General features: G+C 40.8%; 1 protein-coding gene and 1 non-coding gene across 2 annotated transcripts; both read right to left on the reverse strand.

The window, feature by feature from the left end:
• Window positions 1–3,736: 3,736 nt before the first annotated feature.
• RANBP1 (RAN binding protein 1) lies at window positions 3,737–13,105 on the reverse strand. Its single transcript, XM_063144169.1, has 6 exons — window positions 12,873–13,105; window positions 10,189–10,325; window positions 9,819–9,976; window positions 9,046–9,174; window positions 7,674–7,736; window positions 3,737–5,952 (listed from the first exon to the last, which is right to left on the reverse strand). Exons 1-6 carry the CDS (start codon window positions 12,885–12,887, stop codon window positions 5,828–5,830), a joined length of 627 nt encoding a protein of 208 aa, XP_063000239.1. The 5' UTR covers window positions 12,888–13,105; the 3' UTR covers window positions 3,737–5,827.
• Window positions 6,818–6,949, reverse strand: LOC134410917 (small nucleolar RNA SNORA77). The gene has a single exon (XR_010026304.1). It is a non-coding gene; the product is annotated as a small nucleolar RNA SNORA77 (small nucleolar RNA).
• Window positions 13,106–14,098: the final 993 nt, after the last annotated feature.

Consider the following 14,098-nt stretch of genomic DNA (forward strand, 5'->3'; position numbering starts at 1 on the left):
TGGGGTTTACCGGGCCCTGTCGCTGTCGCTCATGCGGCGACAGCGGCAGGGCCCGGTAACCCCCCCTCCTCTCCCTTACCTGCCTCCGTCCGCGGTCCGTCGGCGTCTTCAATTGAGCCCGCGGTTCAACCATAAAAAAATGCAGCCTAAAGTGTTTCAGAGCAAATTAAAAGATCAATTAAAAACAAACATGCTGCTAAAATGTGCTAGTAATAAAGGTAATGGTCCAGGTGTGCAAAAGCATAGAACCAGGGTGATGGGTTCAAACACCCCCAGATTATCACTGCAGATATTTTGAAAAATCCATGCCTCTTTAAAAACAAACACAATTGCCTTAGCAGTATTCCTACACCTGTGGGTTGCATTACAGTTCCTTTCCAAAGTAAGCCTGGCTTTGTGAATTCGCAGGACTGTCGTAAAACCACAGAATAATTTGATGATTTTGTGGATGCCCTGTAAAAAGTGAGTGATTCCAAAGGATTGATTACATGTATATTCTGCCTTTCCTTGAAGGGGTTCAAGGTGGTGTACATGTTTCTGCGTCTCCCACTCTATTTTATCCCAAGAAGCCTGTGAAGTAGGTCAGGTTACGAGTGAATAGTCCAAGGTTACCCAGTAACGTGAAGGGGTAAGTATAGCACTTTCTCCATGAGCTTCATCCCACGTACCTGCTTCCCTCGGATTATCCCCGTAGCGCTAAACTTTCGCAGTTATTGTTTTTGCTACCCGGCGACACCGATCCTTTGCATACCAGGAAGTGAGTTTAAGGGGGGAAATGTAAAAAAATCATAAAAAAACAGATGACCCAATTCAATTCAAATTTGGTATGCTTAAAACTCCCTAATATCTATTACTGTGCCAATTTTGGTGTCTTTATCTTTAAAGCTTATGCAAATGTAAGAATTTCTTTACAATCCTGCTCCTGCACCCCAGCGGCGGCTCGGAAGATGTGCTCAAAACGTAAGGGCTAAATACGGCGAATCCTTTGGCTTTATAGCACAATTAAGGCAGGATGCATGGGAATACTTCACAATCAAAGCAGATTATAAGGTGGAAAACTTCTGAGTCCTTTGCATGCAATTTGCAGTGATTGCACAGTATAACGCTACTGTGATAAAGCTCTAAGCTTCTCTCTCAATTGCAAAATAGGGTTAATACACATCTTCCTTACAAGGTTGTTGTAAACATTACAAAATAATCCCTGTGAAACCATAAATATGAAAATATATATGTATCTATTTTGAATATTGTGCCCCACCTGAATACCCCACTAGACTAGTTTAAGCCAAACAGTATTAACTAATTTATACAAAGCCTTATACAGGTTCAAGTAAAAGATGGAGATGTAGTTCTGTTGCATTTGATCACACATCGCCCTGAAATTCTAGATAGAACAAATGGTAGTAGGAACATATTTTAAGTAGATAAAAGAACTAAAATTTTAAAAGTGCTAGTCCATTATTTAACACTCCAGCTTTCTAAAAATGTTTTATCTTATGATTTTCTAAAGGGCTGGACATTTCAACACTTGGAAATCAGTTTCAAAGTAAGAGTGTTGTAATTGTATGCAGTAAACACTTTGGCAACTACCATGCTATCCACACCAAATGGGTTTCAGCTCTCCAGCTCAATTTCTACTGCTGCTCTCACTTAATTATCTACTTCTGATCTAAGCCATGGGGCCAGGAGGGGGTGGGGGAGATGAAGAAAACTTAAGAAAGGCAAACTGCAAAGCCAAGTCACAGAATGATTAAGCACACTTTAAAACATGAGAACCAGGAGTTCTTAAACAATCAAAAACTTTAAAGTATATGAGCTATTGTTCGCCCCTCCATTGTTCTTGTGTCTTTAAATTCATAACCTTTTGTTTCGCATTTAAAGTTAAGCTCTGAATTTTTCAGTGGCAACTTCCATGGAGTCGGTAGGCTGTTATTGGTATGTAGAGTTAGTCTGAGGAAAAAAGTTAGATTATTGCTATTGTAAGTTTATTATTAACATGATTACTGTATGTTAAATATGACTTCCTGTTTAACATACATTTGATTGATCATGGTTGAATAAAATAATTTCAGAACCAGCACTTTGATAAGTTACTTGATACTGGATTCACTTGCCTTTCTGTTTCCCACCAAATATAATTAATTTAAAGATTTGTGGAGGAAGGTATTCATAATTTTCAAGTTCAATGTTTTAACACAACATAGTATCCCCAAAATGTGTTTCTATGTGAAGACTGGCAATCGTGCAATTTTATTAGTATGTGATTTACTTGCCTCTTTTCTACAACACATCTGGCAAGTTATTTCATTGTTTCAAATAATGTACATTTTTAAAAGCAGCACTTTTTCTTTTACTGCTGTTACTGTTATGACTGGATACCCTTTCTGTAATATTTGTCTGTGACATAGGATTACAAAACTGTCAGTGTTAAAAGTACTAAATATGGACTAGAATTCAAACACTATGAGATTGATGTCAGGTAATTCATTAGCAGTCAGTAGAAACTTGCCAGCATGTCCCCAATTTTTAAAACTGCTTTCTTCCGTTTTCTCAACTACTCACTCAGCTAAGGGGATGTCTCAAATACAATAGATGTGAATTACAGTCTTCCAGACATTTATATTTATTCCTCTAATGGAGGTTAGGCAATTTCTCTAGCCGCTTTTACCACTCATACTTTGGTTTTTGTTCTTCATAGTTTAGCCAGAGTGCACTTTTCTATTTGTTAGTGAAGATAACAGGGCTCCTCAAATTGAGTTTACACTGCCAGGAAGACAAAAGCTTCCCAGAAGTTTACATTACGCCTTTATCCATAAAGAAAATATCCCCAGATTCACTTTAAAAAGGACAACACATTTAAACAGAAGCTTGCGGTGGTGTAGTCAGTAATGCAGATTTAATAGAGCAAACCATAGCTTCCAACTGCAGTACCTAGACTCCCAATTCAATTTCCAATTTTAAAAGATTGCATGTATCTAGTTTAACGTCTTCCTTTAAAATACTTGGATTTCTTTTTCACAGAATAGTTGAAACATTTCTATGAAGTTAAACACTACATAAATCTTATCAGTATGGCTTCAGTTTTTAAACATAAAAAGCACAATACTGAGCATGAACAGGCAATGCCTAAGGTCTGAAGTCTTAATGAAGCATACACAAGCTCTGGAGTTTAGACAAGAGAGCAAACTATATTAAGTTAACACACTGCAACACACAAGCACCTCTTCCTCCACCCACCCACCCCCGCGCTCCCATTATCTGAGAAGAGCTACGCTGAAAGCCAGCTTCCTAAAGGTGGTCCATCCTTAACACATGAGCACTGTTTTACGATCCACGTGTTACAATACAAAAATCAAGTAAAACCAGTGTTCAAGAGTTGTTTTAACTGCTTTTAAATTATATATTGTTTTAACTTGGATCATGGTTTGTTTTTAACTGTGCATATTTATTGTTTTATATTGTATGTTTTTATCTGTACGCCGCTCTGAGATCTTAATGATATAGGGCGGGATATAAATGTTTTAAATAAATAAATAAAAATAAAATGTGAAATATACAAATACGCCCTGGGACCACACATATCAAAGGCCTGAAGCACAAACATAGTCATTGATACTGAAGGGGCCGTTTTAGGATCGGAAAAGGCACATTAAAAAGTGGCTTGTTGCACCTTCTGCTTCTGGTAACACCAATCTACTGCATTTGCTGTTTCAAGAACTAAAAATACCCAAAACAATAAGGATTAGATTTAAATTTATTCTGAAGTTATGCGAGCAAAATGTCTCCCTTTGACAATATAAATCAGAATCCACTTATGGTGACTTTCACAGATGCAATATCTGGAGAGACAGACAATGCCCTTTCACTTTCAAATACATTGCTATCAAATATACTGTCGAGAGTCCTTAAGGGACCAGTTGAGGTATTTCTGCAGGCCGCCCCACGCACAAAGAAAGGTCCAGATATTTACTAGCCGTCTTGACTGACTCAAGTGTAAGAGTCAAACACGACAGTGCAAAAACACTATGCTGCTAACAGTACGCACTAGTTGTGCAATTAACAGGAAGGAATTAGTGAACACACACACATCAAACTCAGATACAATTATTAGAGAAAGAATCAAGGAAATGTTTATAGTTCCATGAAAAGACCAAGGATGCGCTCCAAATGGAAGTTTTCCCACTCACTTGAATGTGGAAGGATTTGCATTCAAAATAAGTGCTGTGCATACAGTTACAAACAAGAGGAAAAGGAATGTTTTACATCTACACACGCCCACACTCAAGATACAGTATATGTAGACATGGGAAGCTTGGACCTTTAAAGACTCTGCATCAGTAATTCTCACCTCATACATATGATATAGCCTCTATGTTTTGGCGAAATCACACAGCAAACAGAGGTGGGACAGTATAAATTTATAAAAAGAGGACTTCGATGGAGACAAGCCCAAATCCAAACATACACTTGTGCAACCATGAACTGTATGCAGGAATATCTCTTCTCTGCAATCCTGATTGGCATATCATCTATTTTGCAATTTGAAATGCAAAACTAGCATCCATGTAGCAGCATGAGGATAACCCTGTATGCTGGATGCAGGGTCTAGCTACGAACACCTTTTGGTGTACCTGGGTGGAGATTGCAAATGTCTCATGCATGGAAACACGATTCCCTTGCAATGAATGTAACAGGATAACCATGTTTAATATCAATGGCACTTGGTAGGAAGCCTACAGTAAGTGAGCATTTGAATTTAAGTATATAATGCTGAAGACTTAAACGTTCAATTTGCCCAACCACGTTCTATCCTTGACTGACAGGATTGAGCTCAAATTTTAATACCTGTACTCAGAGGTGTTAGAAAGACACTACATTTTCCCACAGGCCAAAGTCATTTCCTCCCATTTCCCCAGAAATCAATAGGTATGTTATTAAGACAGCAAAATAGAATAGGGCATATAAACATACAACTCTTAGTATCTGTGCTAGTTGGATAGACTTAAGCTAAAGATGTTTAAGATAGATTTAGAGTCTAACTGGACTCTATGTCCCATCTATACCACAAAAAGTCTGTAACCCAGAAGGATTTTTCTAGATAGTACATTCTTGTTCAGCATCAAGAAAAACATTTCTGAAATATAGCCTTAAAAGTTGCATAATTGCCAATCAATACCCACTTTCAGTCACAACAAATTCAAAATATATGTTCTGCCTTGCTCCATCATCTAAAAGTGACCGTTAGAAACCACAAGTATGTTGAAATACATAGCTGGCCATTGTAGGATTATGACATTACATTCTAAGGGACATGCCATTTTCTGTAATAAAGCTGCACAAAAACACGCAAGTTCACTCAAACCCCCAATTACAAGAAAAGGAATCTTAGCATAGAGTATCTTGTTTCAGTCATTACAGCTTTCAGTCATAACATACAAGAAACATCTTTATTACTTGCACTTTTTCCTATGGTATAATTCAGTTATACTACATCAGCTCATCTAAAGATATGCACTCAAAAATATAACCGAAAGTAATAATTGCAGTCACACATCTGAAGCATACAGAAAACTCACTTCTGTCCTTTGATAACATTTTCAAAGCTTTATTCACTCTCTTGGATGACTATAAATAAGTGTTTCCACTATGGAAAAGAAAGTTTAGCACAGTACATTTTCATGACTGGGGAATGGATTTTTTCTGAAGATCTCTTCAAAAAGGGCAAAAGCTTAGAAAAAAAATTTGGATGTTGGAATACAGTTCTTTATAAAGTCCCTTGAAAAATTAAAAAAATTAAGAAAAAAGAAAACACAAGGCCCAAAATGATTTATTGCTTTTCTTCAGTTTTCTCCTTGACTTCTTTCTTCTCCAATGCTTTGCTCTCTTCCTTTACAGAAAGTTCTTCTAATTTCTCAGCAACTTTATCAGCACTATCATTTTTGTCTGTTCCTGCTAAAAGATGTTTTAAAATAACATTAGAAAGTAGTAGGTGCAAACAGGAAAGAATATTATGGAAGAGTTGCGAGAGAACGAAATGCAATTTTGAATGGTGTGTTGGGTTTGGACTTCTCTGTTCACTGGACAGCACTGGCAAGCCTCTACATTTCTTCCTAACCTACCTGGAAGGGTTATTGTGATAGAAATGCAATGTCTTCTTTCATGTATATTGGTCAAGTTTCTTGGAGGAAGAGCAGGCTCCAGACATAGTAAGAAGATACTGGGGTTAGGAAGAAGATAGTTGCTGCAGCCCAGGGCGGGCGGGCAATGCAGACTTATTTAAAAGAGCAGCCTGCAATAAACTGCCTCACCTGAATGCAGCAATGCAGTACTAACAGCAGTGCCCTATTCATCACTATTGCTAACATAAATTACGTTGCACTAGTCTAAGTGACCTCTAGTGCAACATCAATAGTATCTGCTGGCATTGATGTTGCGCTACAGTTCACTTACCTAGTGCAATGTAATTTACCATTGTACTAATGCTGAATTGGATACTGCCCTAAGTAGCTATGTGTTGATAATAGCAGATACTGTAATAGAACCCAGCGCTCTATCACTGTTCCAGAATTTCTAACTTCTTGCAGACAAAGTCTTATGACACTGAGTTCCTAAGCAGTTGTGTTTTTAAATATATCTGAAGTGCTTCAAGGAACTATAAATTATTTAGGACATTGCATTCACACAGAACTATGATACAGCTATATGAAAACAGGTCACTTTATGGTTAGCTTTATTTGAAGACTTTACTTTTAAAAATGAAGTATATTTAGTTTACAGGTTTAACAGTAAGAACCTCTCAAGAATTCCCAGTATTAGTAGTGATGTGCCAAGATCAATTGAAACAGACTTCCATAAATAGGGAAGTGCTCACAACACCTTGGATTATTACTCTAGCAGACCTAAAAAGCACCTTGACTGTATATTGCAGTGAGGCACAGAGTGAGTCTGCCAACAAGCCTTAAAATAATTAAAGACTGCTTACATGTAAATTGAACAATTAAGAACAATTAAACCTGAACAATTAAGAGGAGGCCACAAAAAATGCAATGCTACACAGCTCTCAGCCAACCAGCTTGCTAGTTTCCACATCTCCTTTCTGGCAGATGTTGGTAGGAGCAAGTAATTATATTCACTATAGCCGAGAATTACTTGTCACAAAGATTCCTTTTTTGATAATGTCCCTTGGGATGACTAAGTTCAAGTTTGGCTAATAGGCGATGGACAGATATTGGATCCTGCACTAGCTGGCCATCTACCACTATTTGTTTTAAATGTCTGTTTGCCTGACCTTTCATAAAGGAGGCTTCTTTAGAGGATGAAAGCCAAGTCAGCCTGAGAACATGCCACTTTTTGATACTGCCAAGCTGTAGAGTATGGTTAAAAAAAACCTAAAGTAAGGGAAGAACAAGGTAAGATAGCAGTGCCTAGGCAAGTTCAAAAGTGCAGATAGTCACTTTATTTAACGATGATGGGCAGAGGAAAAAAAGCCTCACTGCAGTGCCTCTTCATCATTTACACATGTACACAAAAAGGATCTAATACTTGGTGCAGATTGCACATATAAATTGCCTGTTACTTTGACTGATCAGGGACTTTTGCAGAAACCTTTCAAGTCTCTTGATGCAGCATTCCTTCAGAAGAAAAGGAGCAAGAATTAATCAAAGAAGTCTTACCTTTCTTTCCTTTATCAACCTCATTCCTACATTCTTCAAATTTTGCCTTGAATTTCTGTGCATCTGTTTAAAGGAAGAAAAAATTGAGTATGCTGTAATAGATCTAGACATACATATATATTTGTCACTGGTAACTCAACCACTAGATTTTGAAATGAGTTAATGTTCTAGCATCATTCCCACATATATGCTTTTAAGTAACAAAATACCTGACTGTTGTTTCTTATTAAGATGCAACAGGTGGCTTACTCAGCTATGTTACACTGACTTAGCACAAATGGCCACTTGAGGTCACTGTTGTTCAATACTAGTCACATGTTAAAACACTCTTCATTTATCAGGAAAAAAGGTTGCCTTTTTAAAATTATTATTCTATAGGGAATAGTCCAGAAAGCCAGAAAAAACAAAACAGTTTACCCTTTCCACCCAAACCTGAGTCCTTAAAGCAGAGTTCAAATCTTGCACAGAACAATGAACTTACTTAATGGTCAACATGAAACAGCCAACTCTGCCTTTTACTGGCACAGAACACAAAGGTGACACTGCAGAATCTTAAAGCTACCAAGGCATTAGATGAAAAGACCAGTAGTTCTATTTAGGACTAATTTGCATGCAGTTACAACCCATATTGGGGACACGTGAGAATAAGCTGCCTTCGCCCAAACACTGTTTTACATCTGGTTTCTCAAATCAATTTTTTAAATATGATGTCTGAACCCAGAACTCTGGTTTGTCTGAATCCCAGAACCCCTCCCCGAGTTTGAACCCCTCGTTTCTAAATATTGTTGCTAGGTTGTTTTGAGAAACTGGATGCAAAGCGGTAGAACCGAGCGGGTGGGAAGCATCAAGCTCACTCCTGAACATTCTTGACAATTCATGGGTTAAACTACCCATGAATTGCTGTTACATGCAGTTGAAGCCTTAGTCCTTAACAGCAGCATCTGTCCTTTCACACATACAAAGGAACAGAAAAACATCTAGTCACAAATATCTCTTTCCATTGGTTAAGGGGAGGCAAAAAATTAAGCTATTAAGTCCCATAAATCTTAAATACAAATATGGCATAGACATGCTACTTAGTTTATTGTTCTGCCTCTCACATAATGTCGCAAAGAATTACACACATTAGGCATAATCCTTCAATGCTGCTTGCTTCCTAGAAGTCCTGGAGTTAGGATCCACTCCCAATGCCAGAGTAAACCCTGCCGGTCGAAGTATTAATGGAATACAAGCATACAGAATGTTTTGTTTCGTAATAAGAAAACTACTCCAGAAGTTATCTGCACTGCAGAACATAGGTGCACATTTTGAATCTCCTAATATGTACACGCAGTGACTATAAATGATCCAAGTTAAGTTGCTTTTAACTTACTTTCTGCATTTAAAAACCGAATTGCCAGAAGTTCTGGTTTAGGACTCTCATCTGCAAAATCAGCATGTGTATTCCACACCCATGCCCTGTCACTGCCGGCATTAGGCTTCAGCTCCATTAAAGGCGTAACTGGGTGGGGGGGATACAAGAGAGAAAAATAGCTAGTCAGAGGTAATACTAGAACAAATCAATACAGCCTTTGTGTGCCCCAAGATATTACAAGGTTAATTTTTAGAGATTATTCACAATTATGGATGCATTCTAAAATGCTACCACTACTTTCTAGAACTTCATTTCTCAAAGCTACTATATTGCACGGCTGAGAGTTGCACAGGTCTGTGTGGAAGGAGGTTAGACTACCATGGATTGGACCCTGGTTAGCCTTTTTCCCCTTCTATTGTACAGTGCATATTTCTGTGGCATACTGTGACCTAGATTTTATTAATCTATCTGTGAAGGATGTATCTGTAAGGCCCTTCACTAAACAGAAACAGGTGGATGACAGTTTTTTGATCCCTTCCAACTTCAATTCAACAAGTATCCTGAAGATTTTATTCACATGTGTATACAGACTCAATACCAAGAAGGACCTTCAGTATCCTCCAAAATCTCCCCCATAAAAAAGGTTTGTAACCTTCAGGTAGGTTTATGGGTACACGGCAGAATTTTTTTTGTCCCCATGGTTAATGTTCACTTTGTTGCTATCGTAGGAAAATGTGTAGGAATCTTAACAGTTGTACTTTACTAGAAGGACTGTGTACCAAATCACATACTGTAATGATTTGCACAGATTTTTAGGGTTTTATCTCTCCTCATCAAGAGGCGAATGGTCCCCTTCTCTTTGTGCTTCAGAAGCTTTACATCACCAGTGCCTCGTTCTTTCCATTCTGGTAGATCATTTTCTGAAGCAAACCGGAACAGTTTTGCCCGCCTTTTAAAAAAACCAAAAACAAAACACCAAAGAATAAGTTAGTTATGTACAGAATTTCATATCAGATATTACACTGAATCAAGATCTTAATTTTCCAGTTGAATTGACATTGGTTTCCTCTGTGTTTGGATAACTTGGGCTGACAGGATCCTTCAACTTGCACCATGCTAGTATGCTTGAAGTCGCTGACACACCATCGTTGTTCTACTTACATCTTAAAGAGTTCTTCCTCATCTTCTTCAAGAGTTTTGATCTCCTGCTCAGGAAGAGAAACTATAGGCTCAAATTGGGGGTCATGGTTAGAATCATCTACATTGTCAGTTGCTGGATCATGCTCCTCATGTGTGTCCTATGGAAAGAATAACATACGGTGTTTTAAGAACAAAGCTGCTAAATGCATACTATATATACCTGCCTGAACAGAGCTAACCCAATTATCTAAGAATAAAGATGGAAAACTTTAGAACTTGCATTTTTATTCAGTAGTAAGACAATTTAATCCCATTTCTCTATTTTGCTCTGAAAGAAATGTTATATTCCTCTTAATAAATATAACAAGTTTTGCTGTCTAGCTTCAGAGTTCAAAGAGACAGAGAGCTAAGTAGAAGCTTCCAAAATAGAATGTCCTACAGTCACATTATTAATCCCCCTACAAAATTCATATATGCAGAATGCAGCTCCATAGACATCTCCAAGAGCAGATCTCAAGAATTTATAAGTCCCCAAAGCCTGGTATATAGAGGATACTGCCTCCGAACATGGGAGTTCCATTAAAAGCCATTGATAGACCCATTTTCCAGAAATATGTGCAGCCCATTTTAAAAAAACAACATCTATGCTAGGGGTCAACGCCATATCACAGGGCAGTGAATACGACTATGTTTCTGAAACAGGACTTCCTTTTGTCTGTTCCAAACCCAGTTCCTATCATTTATGCTGAATGAACCTGGAGTTCTAGTAAGTGTGGGGGTTCCATCTACTCTCTCAGTAGCATTCAAAATTTTATAACTATCAGTTGGCTACATTATATAGGGATGAAAACAGAAAATGTTTATGCTCAAATAGACCATTGCACATTGTTAAAGTCCACACTCAACTGTTTCTAGTAGTAGCCTGATAAGAGTCCAGCATCTAATCTTGGAATCCTTAGCTTTGGAGCAAGCCCCTTTACTTCTGTGCATACAGCATTGGGCTGATAACTACTTAAGAAATGGGAGTCTTTGGTACCTTAAATACTAAGATTTTGGGAGACATAAGCTTTTGTGGACCAGAGCCCACTTTATCATCCTCAGCTAATAGATGTATATTGCTTTCCTTCTAAACCCATGTATTTACTCACATCTGTCAACTGAGGATAATATTTCACATATCTGACAAACTGGGTTCTGGTCCACAGAGTACCATGATACTCTTCTTATATTTCATGCAGCAGACTAAAGCTGCAATGCTGGCCACACTTACCTCAGAAAAAGCCACTTTAAACACACTGGGGTTTACCTCCCAGTCAAAGGGGGGGGGGGGAAGCTTAGGTCTACAAAATACAACTACAATTTAAAACTCTACAAACACCTCCTACCATTTTGAGAGTTGTTATATCTAATAATTAGGAATTCTGTTAGCATTAAGTCACATCAGATGTTGAGCCATCTTCCTTGCCCCCATTTTGTGCACAAGCTTGCTTGAAAGGAAGGCAATCAATCCTAAAGAAGGCAAGAGGTCTGGTTTCTAACCATGGAAGTTGTAACTTTGAGAACAAACCATACTGGGATTCAGTAAAACTTACTTCCAAGTAAGATGCATACAAAATTGGGACACATATATATATATATATATATTTTTAAGGGTAGTCCAAACATAAAAGCCAGGCCATCCAATAATTACAGCACAATTCTAAGTGCATTTCACTTATAAACCAATCCTACTCTTTTGTGCAACAGCCACAACATAATAACAACTGGGTTTTGTGGGGAAGGGCGAAAGAATATGTTGTCCTATAGCAATGCCAGGCATCAGAGAAGGCAGCAGTCTTTTTTTTAAAAAATTGTATTTGCATTTTATTTGTTTTTAAATGCAAACCACCTTGGGGATCAAGACGGCCGGATAAAAACCACGTCCATCCACACAGTCGTTTATTCCCTGATAAACGTGGATCAGGACGAGAAATCGCTTTACGGCGCAACCCCATCCCCGTCTCCTCAAAACTCAGCCCGATGAGGGGGGCTCTGCCCTAGATACGTGGGTACGCGTGGAAGGGCCGCAGCCTTAAGGCATACAGCCGAGGAGACATCGCAGCAGCAAGACGGGACTTTCGGGGAGGGAGAAAGCGAGGACGGGCCACGTGGGGCGGTCGGGGTGGGTGGCTGGGTGGGTGGCCGGCCAGTCCCTCTCCCCCCCCCACGCCCGATATTAGGATGGGGAGACCTTAACGGGGCCGGAGGACGCACTCACACAACCCCCACACCCACACCAACGTTGGAATCGCCATGTTTCAAGAAGCAGGACACGCGAGCCGCGCGCAGCCCACGCCGCTCCCGAGGCCTTGGTGCTGCTACCCGCCTTTTGGAAGGGCCTGAGGCGGAGGAGGAGGAGGAGGCGGCGGCGGCATCTCAGGCCTCGTGAAGGGGCAAGGAAGAGAGGAGGGAAATGGCTACCAAGCACACACCCCTCCCTCGCGGGGCCTACCAAGCAGGCAGGCGCGCGCGCACCCACACCCCTCCGTGCCTCAGCCTGAGGAGACGGCGAACGAGCCGCGGAGGAAAGCCCGAGAAGAAGGGCCTGTGTGTGTGGGGGGGTCTCTCCTTCGCCCTCCTCAAGGCTCGCCTCACTTTCCCGCCCTCGCTTCTTTTCCCGCCCATTGAGGCCGCCTGGCTCGGGCTTTGTCCCGCTCGCCTCTCACCTTCGTCTCGGCCATGGTTGGAACTGGCGTGGTGGTGGTGGTGGTGGCGGCGGCTGCGGCGGCTCTTCCTACACGGCCAGGCCCCGGTTTTCCGTCACGTCAGGGCCGATCGCTTCTCTTCCGCCGCCGCCGGCGCGACTTTTAACAGTGATTTCGTTCGTGGCTGGCTCACTGGTCCGCCTCCCGGCCTACACTCTCTGCCTCACACGCTCCTCAGCGAGGCTCCTGCTCCTCCTTCGCTCCCCGCCCCCTCCCGCTTCTTTTTTTTTTTTTTACCTCATTCCCGCAGCCCGCGCCGTTGCCGCAAAGGCGGATGGGAAATGATGTCCTCTAGTTTCTCCACGCACGCACGCAGGCGGGAGGAGGGGGCGCTGGACGCACGCGTGCGTGCGTGACGCAGACGCACGTCCATCGGGTAGAGGCGGGGGAAGAGGAGAAGTAGGACCAAAGCGAGTTGTGAAAGGAGGAGAGCCGGGCTGTATTCCAGTGGTCCTTAACTGGCCCAGACCTGAGATCCACCTCGGACTCCCAATTTGCAACATGGGACCCACTTTCACAATTGCCCAACATGGCAGCAGCTGGATTGACATCTCGTGACCCACTTTTGGGTTGAAGACCACTGCTGTATCATTCCCAATTTAGGATGCATGTTTGGGGGGGGGGGGGGAGGGAACATCCAGCATCCCCTAGCCAGTATTCCCCATTCATAGTGCCATCATAGAACCAGTGTGGTGTAGTGGCTAAAGTGCTGGACTGGGAGTTGGGAGACCCGGTTTCTAGTCCTCACTCACTGGCTGACTTTGGGACAGTCACAGACTCTCATCCCGACCCACCTCACAGGGCTGTTGTTGTGAGGATAAAATGGAGAGGATGATTATGTACGCTGTCTTGGGCTCCTTGGAGGAAAAAAGGTGGGCTATAAATGCAATAATAAATAAATAGCGCCTTAGCAAGTACCTCACAGGGTTGTTGTTGTGAGGATAAAATGGAGAAAAGGAGGATTATGTTTGCTGCTTAGGTTCCTTGGAGGAAAAAGGTGGGATATAAATGCAATAAAATAAATAAATCATGACTAAAATGGATTTTGCTTCTGCTGCCTTTACTTCCTGCTCTCTGGGTGGTTCTTTGAGGACACCAAGGGCTGTGGGGCCTGAAACCTTAACCTCAAGATCCAGCCCTAGCTGCACTTCTGGATACGCCTTTGAAAAAAATGTCTTTCCCCGGCT

The sequence above is a fragment of the Elgaria multicarinata genome, chromosome 18, assembly GCF_023053635.1.
Source record: "Elgaria multicarinata webbii isolate HBS135686 ecotype San Diego chromosome 18, rElgMul1.1.pri, whole genome shotgun sequence".
Lineage (NCBI taxonomy): Eukaryota > Metazoa > Chordata > Lepidosauria > Squamata > Anguidae > Elgaria > Elgaria multicarinata.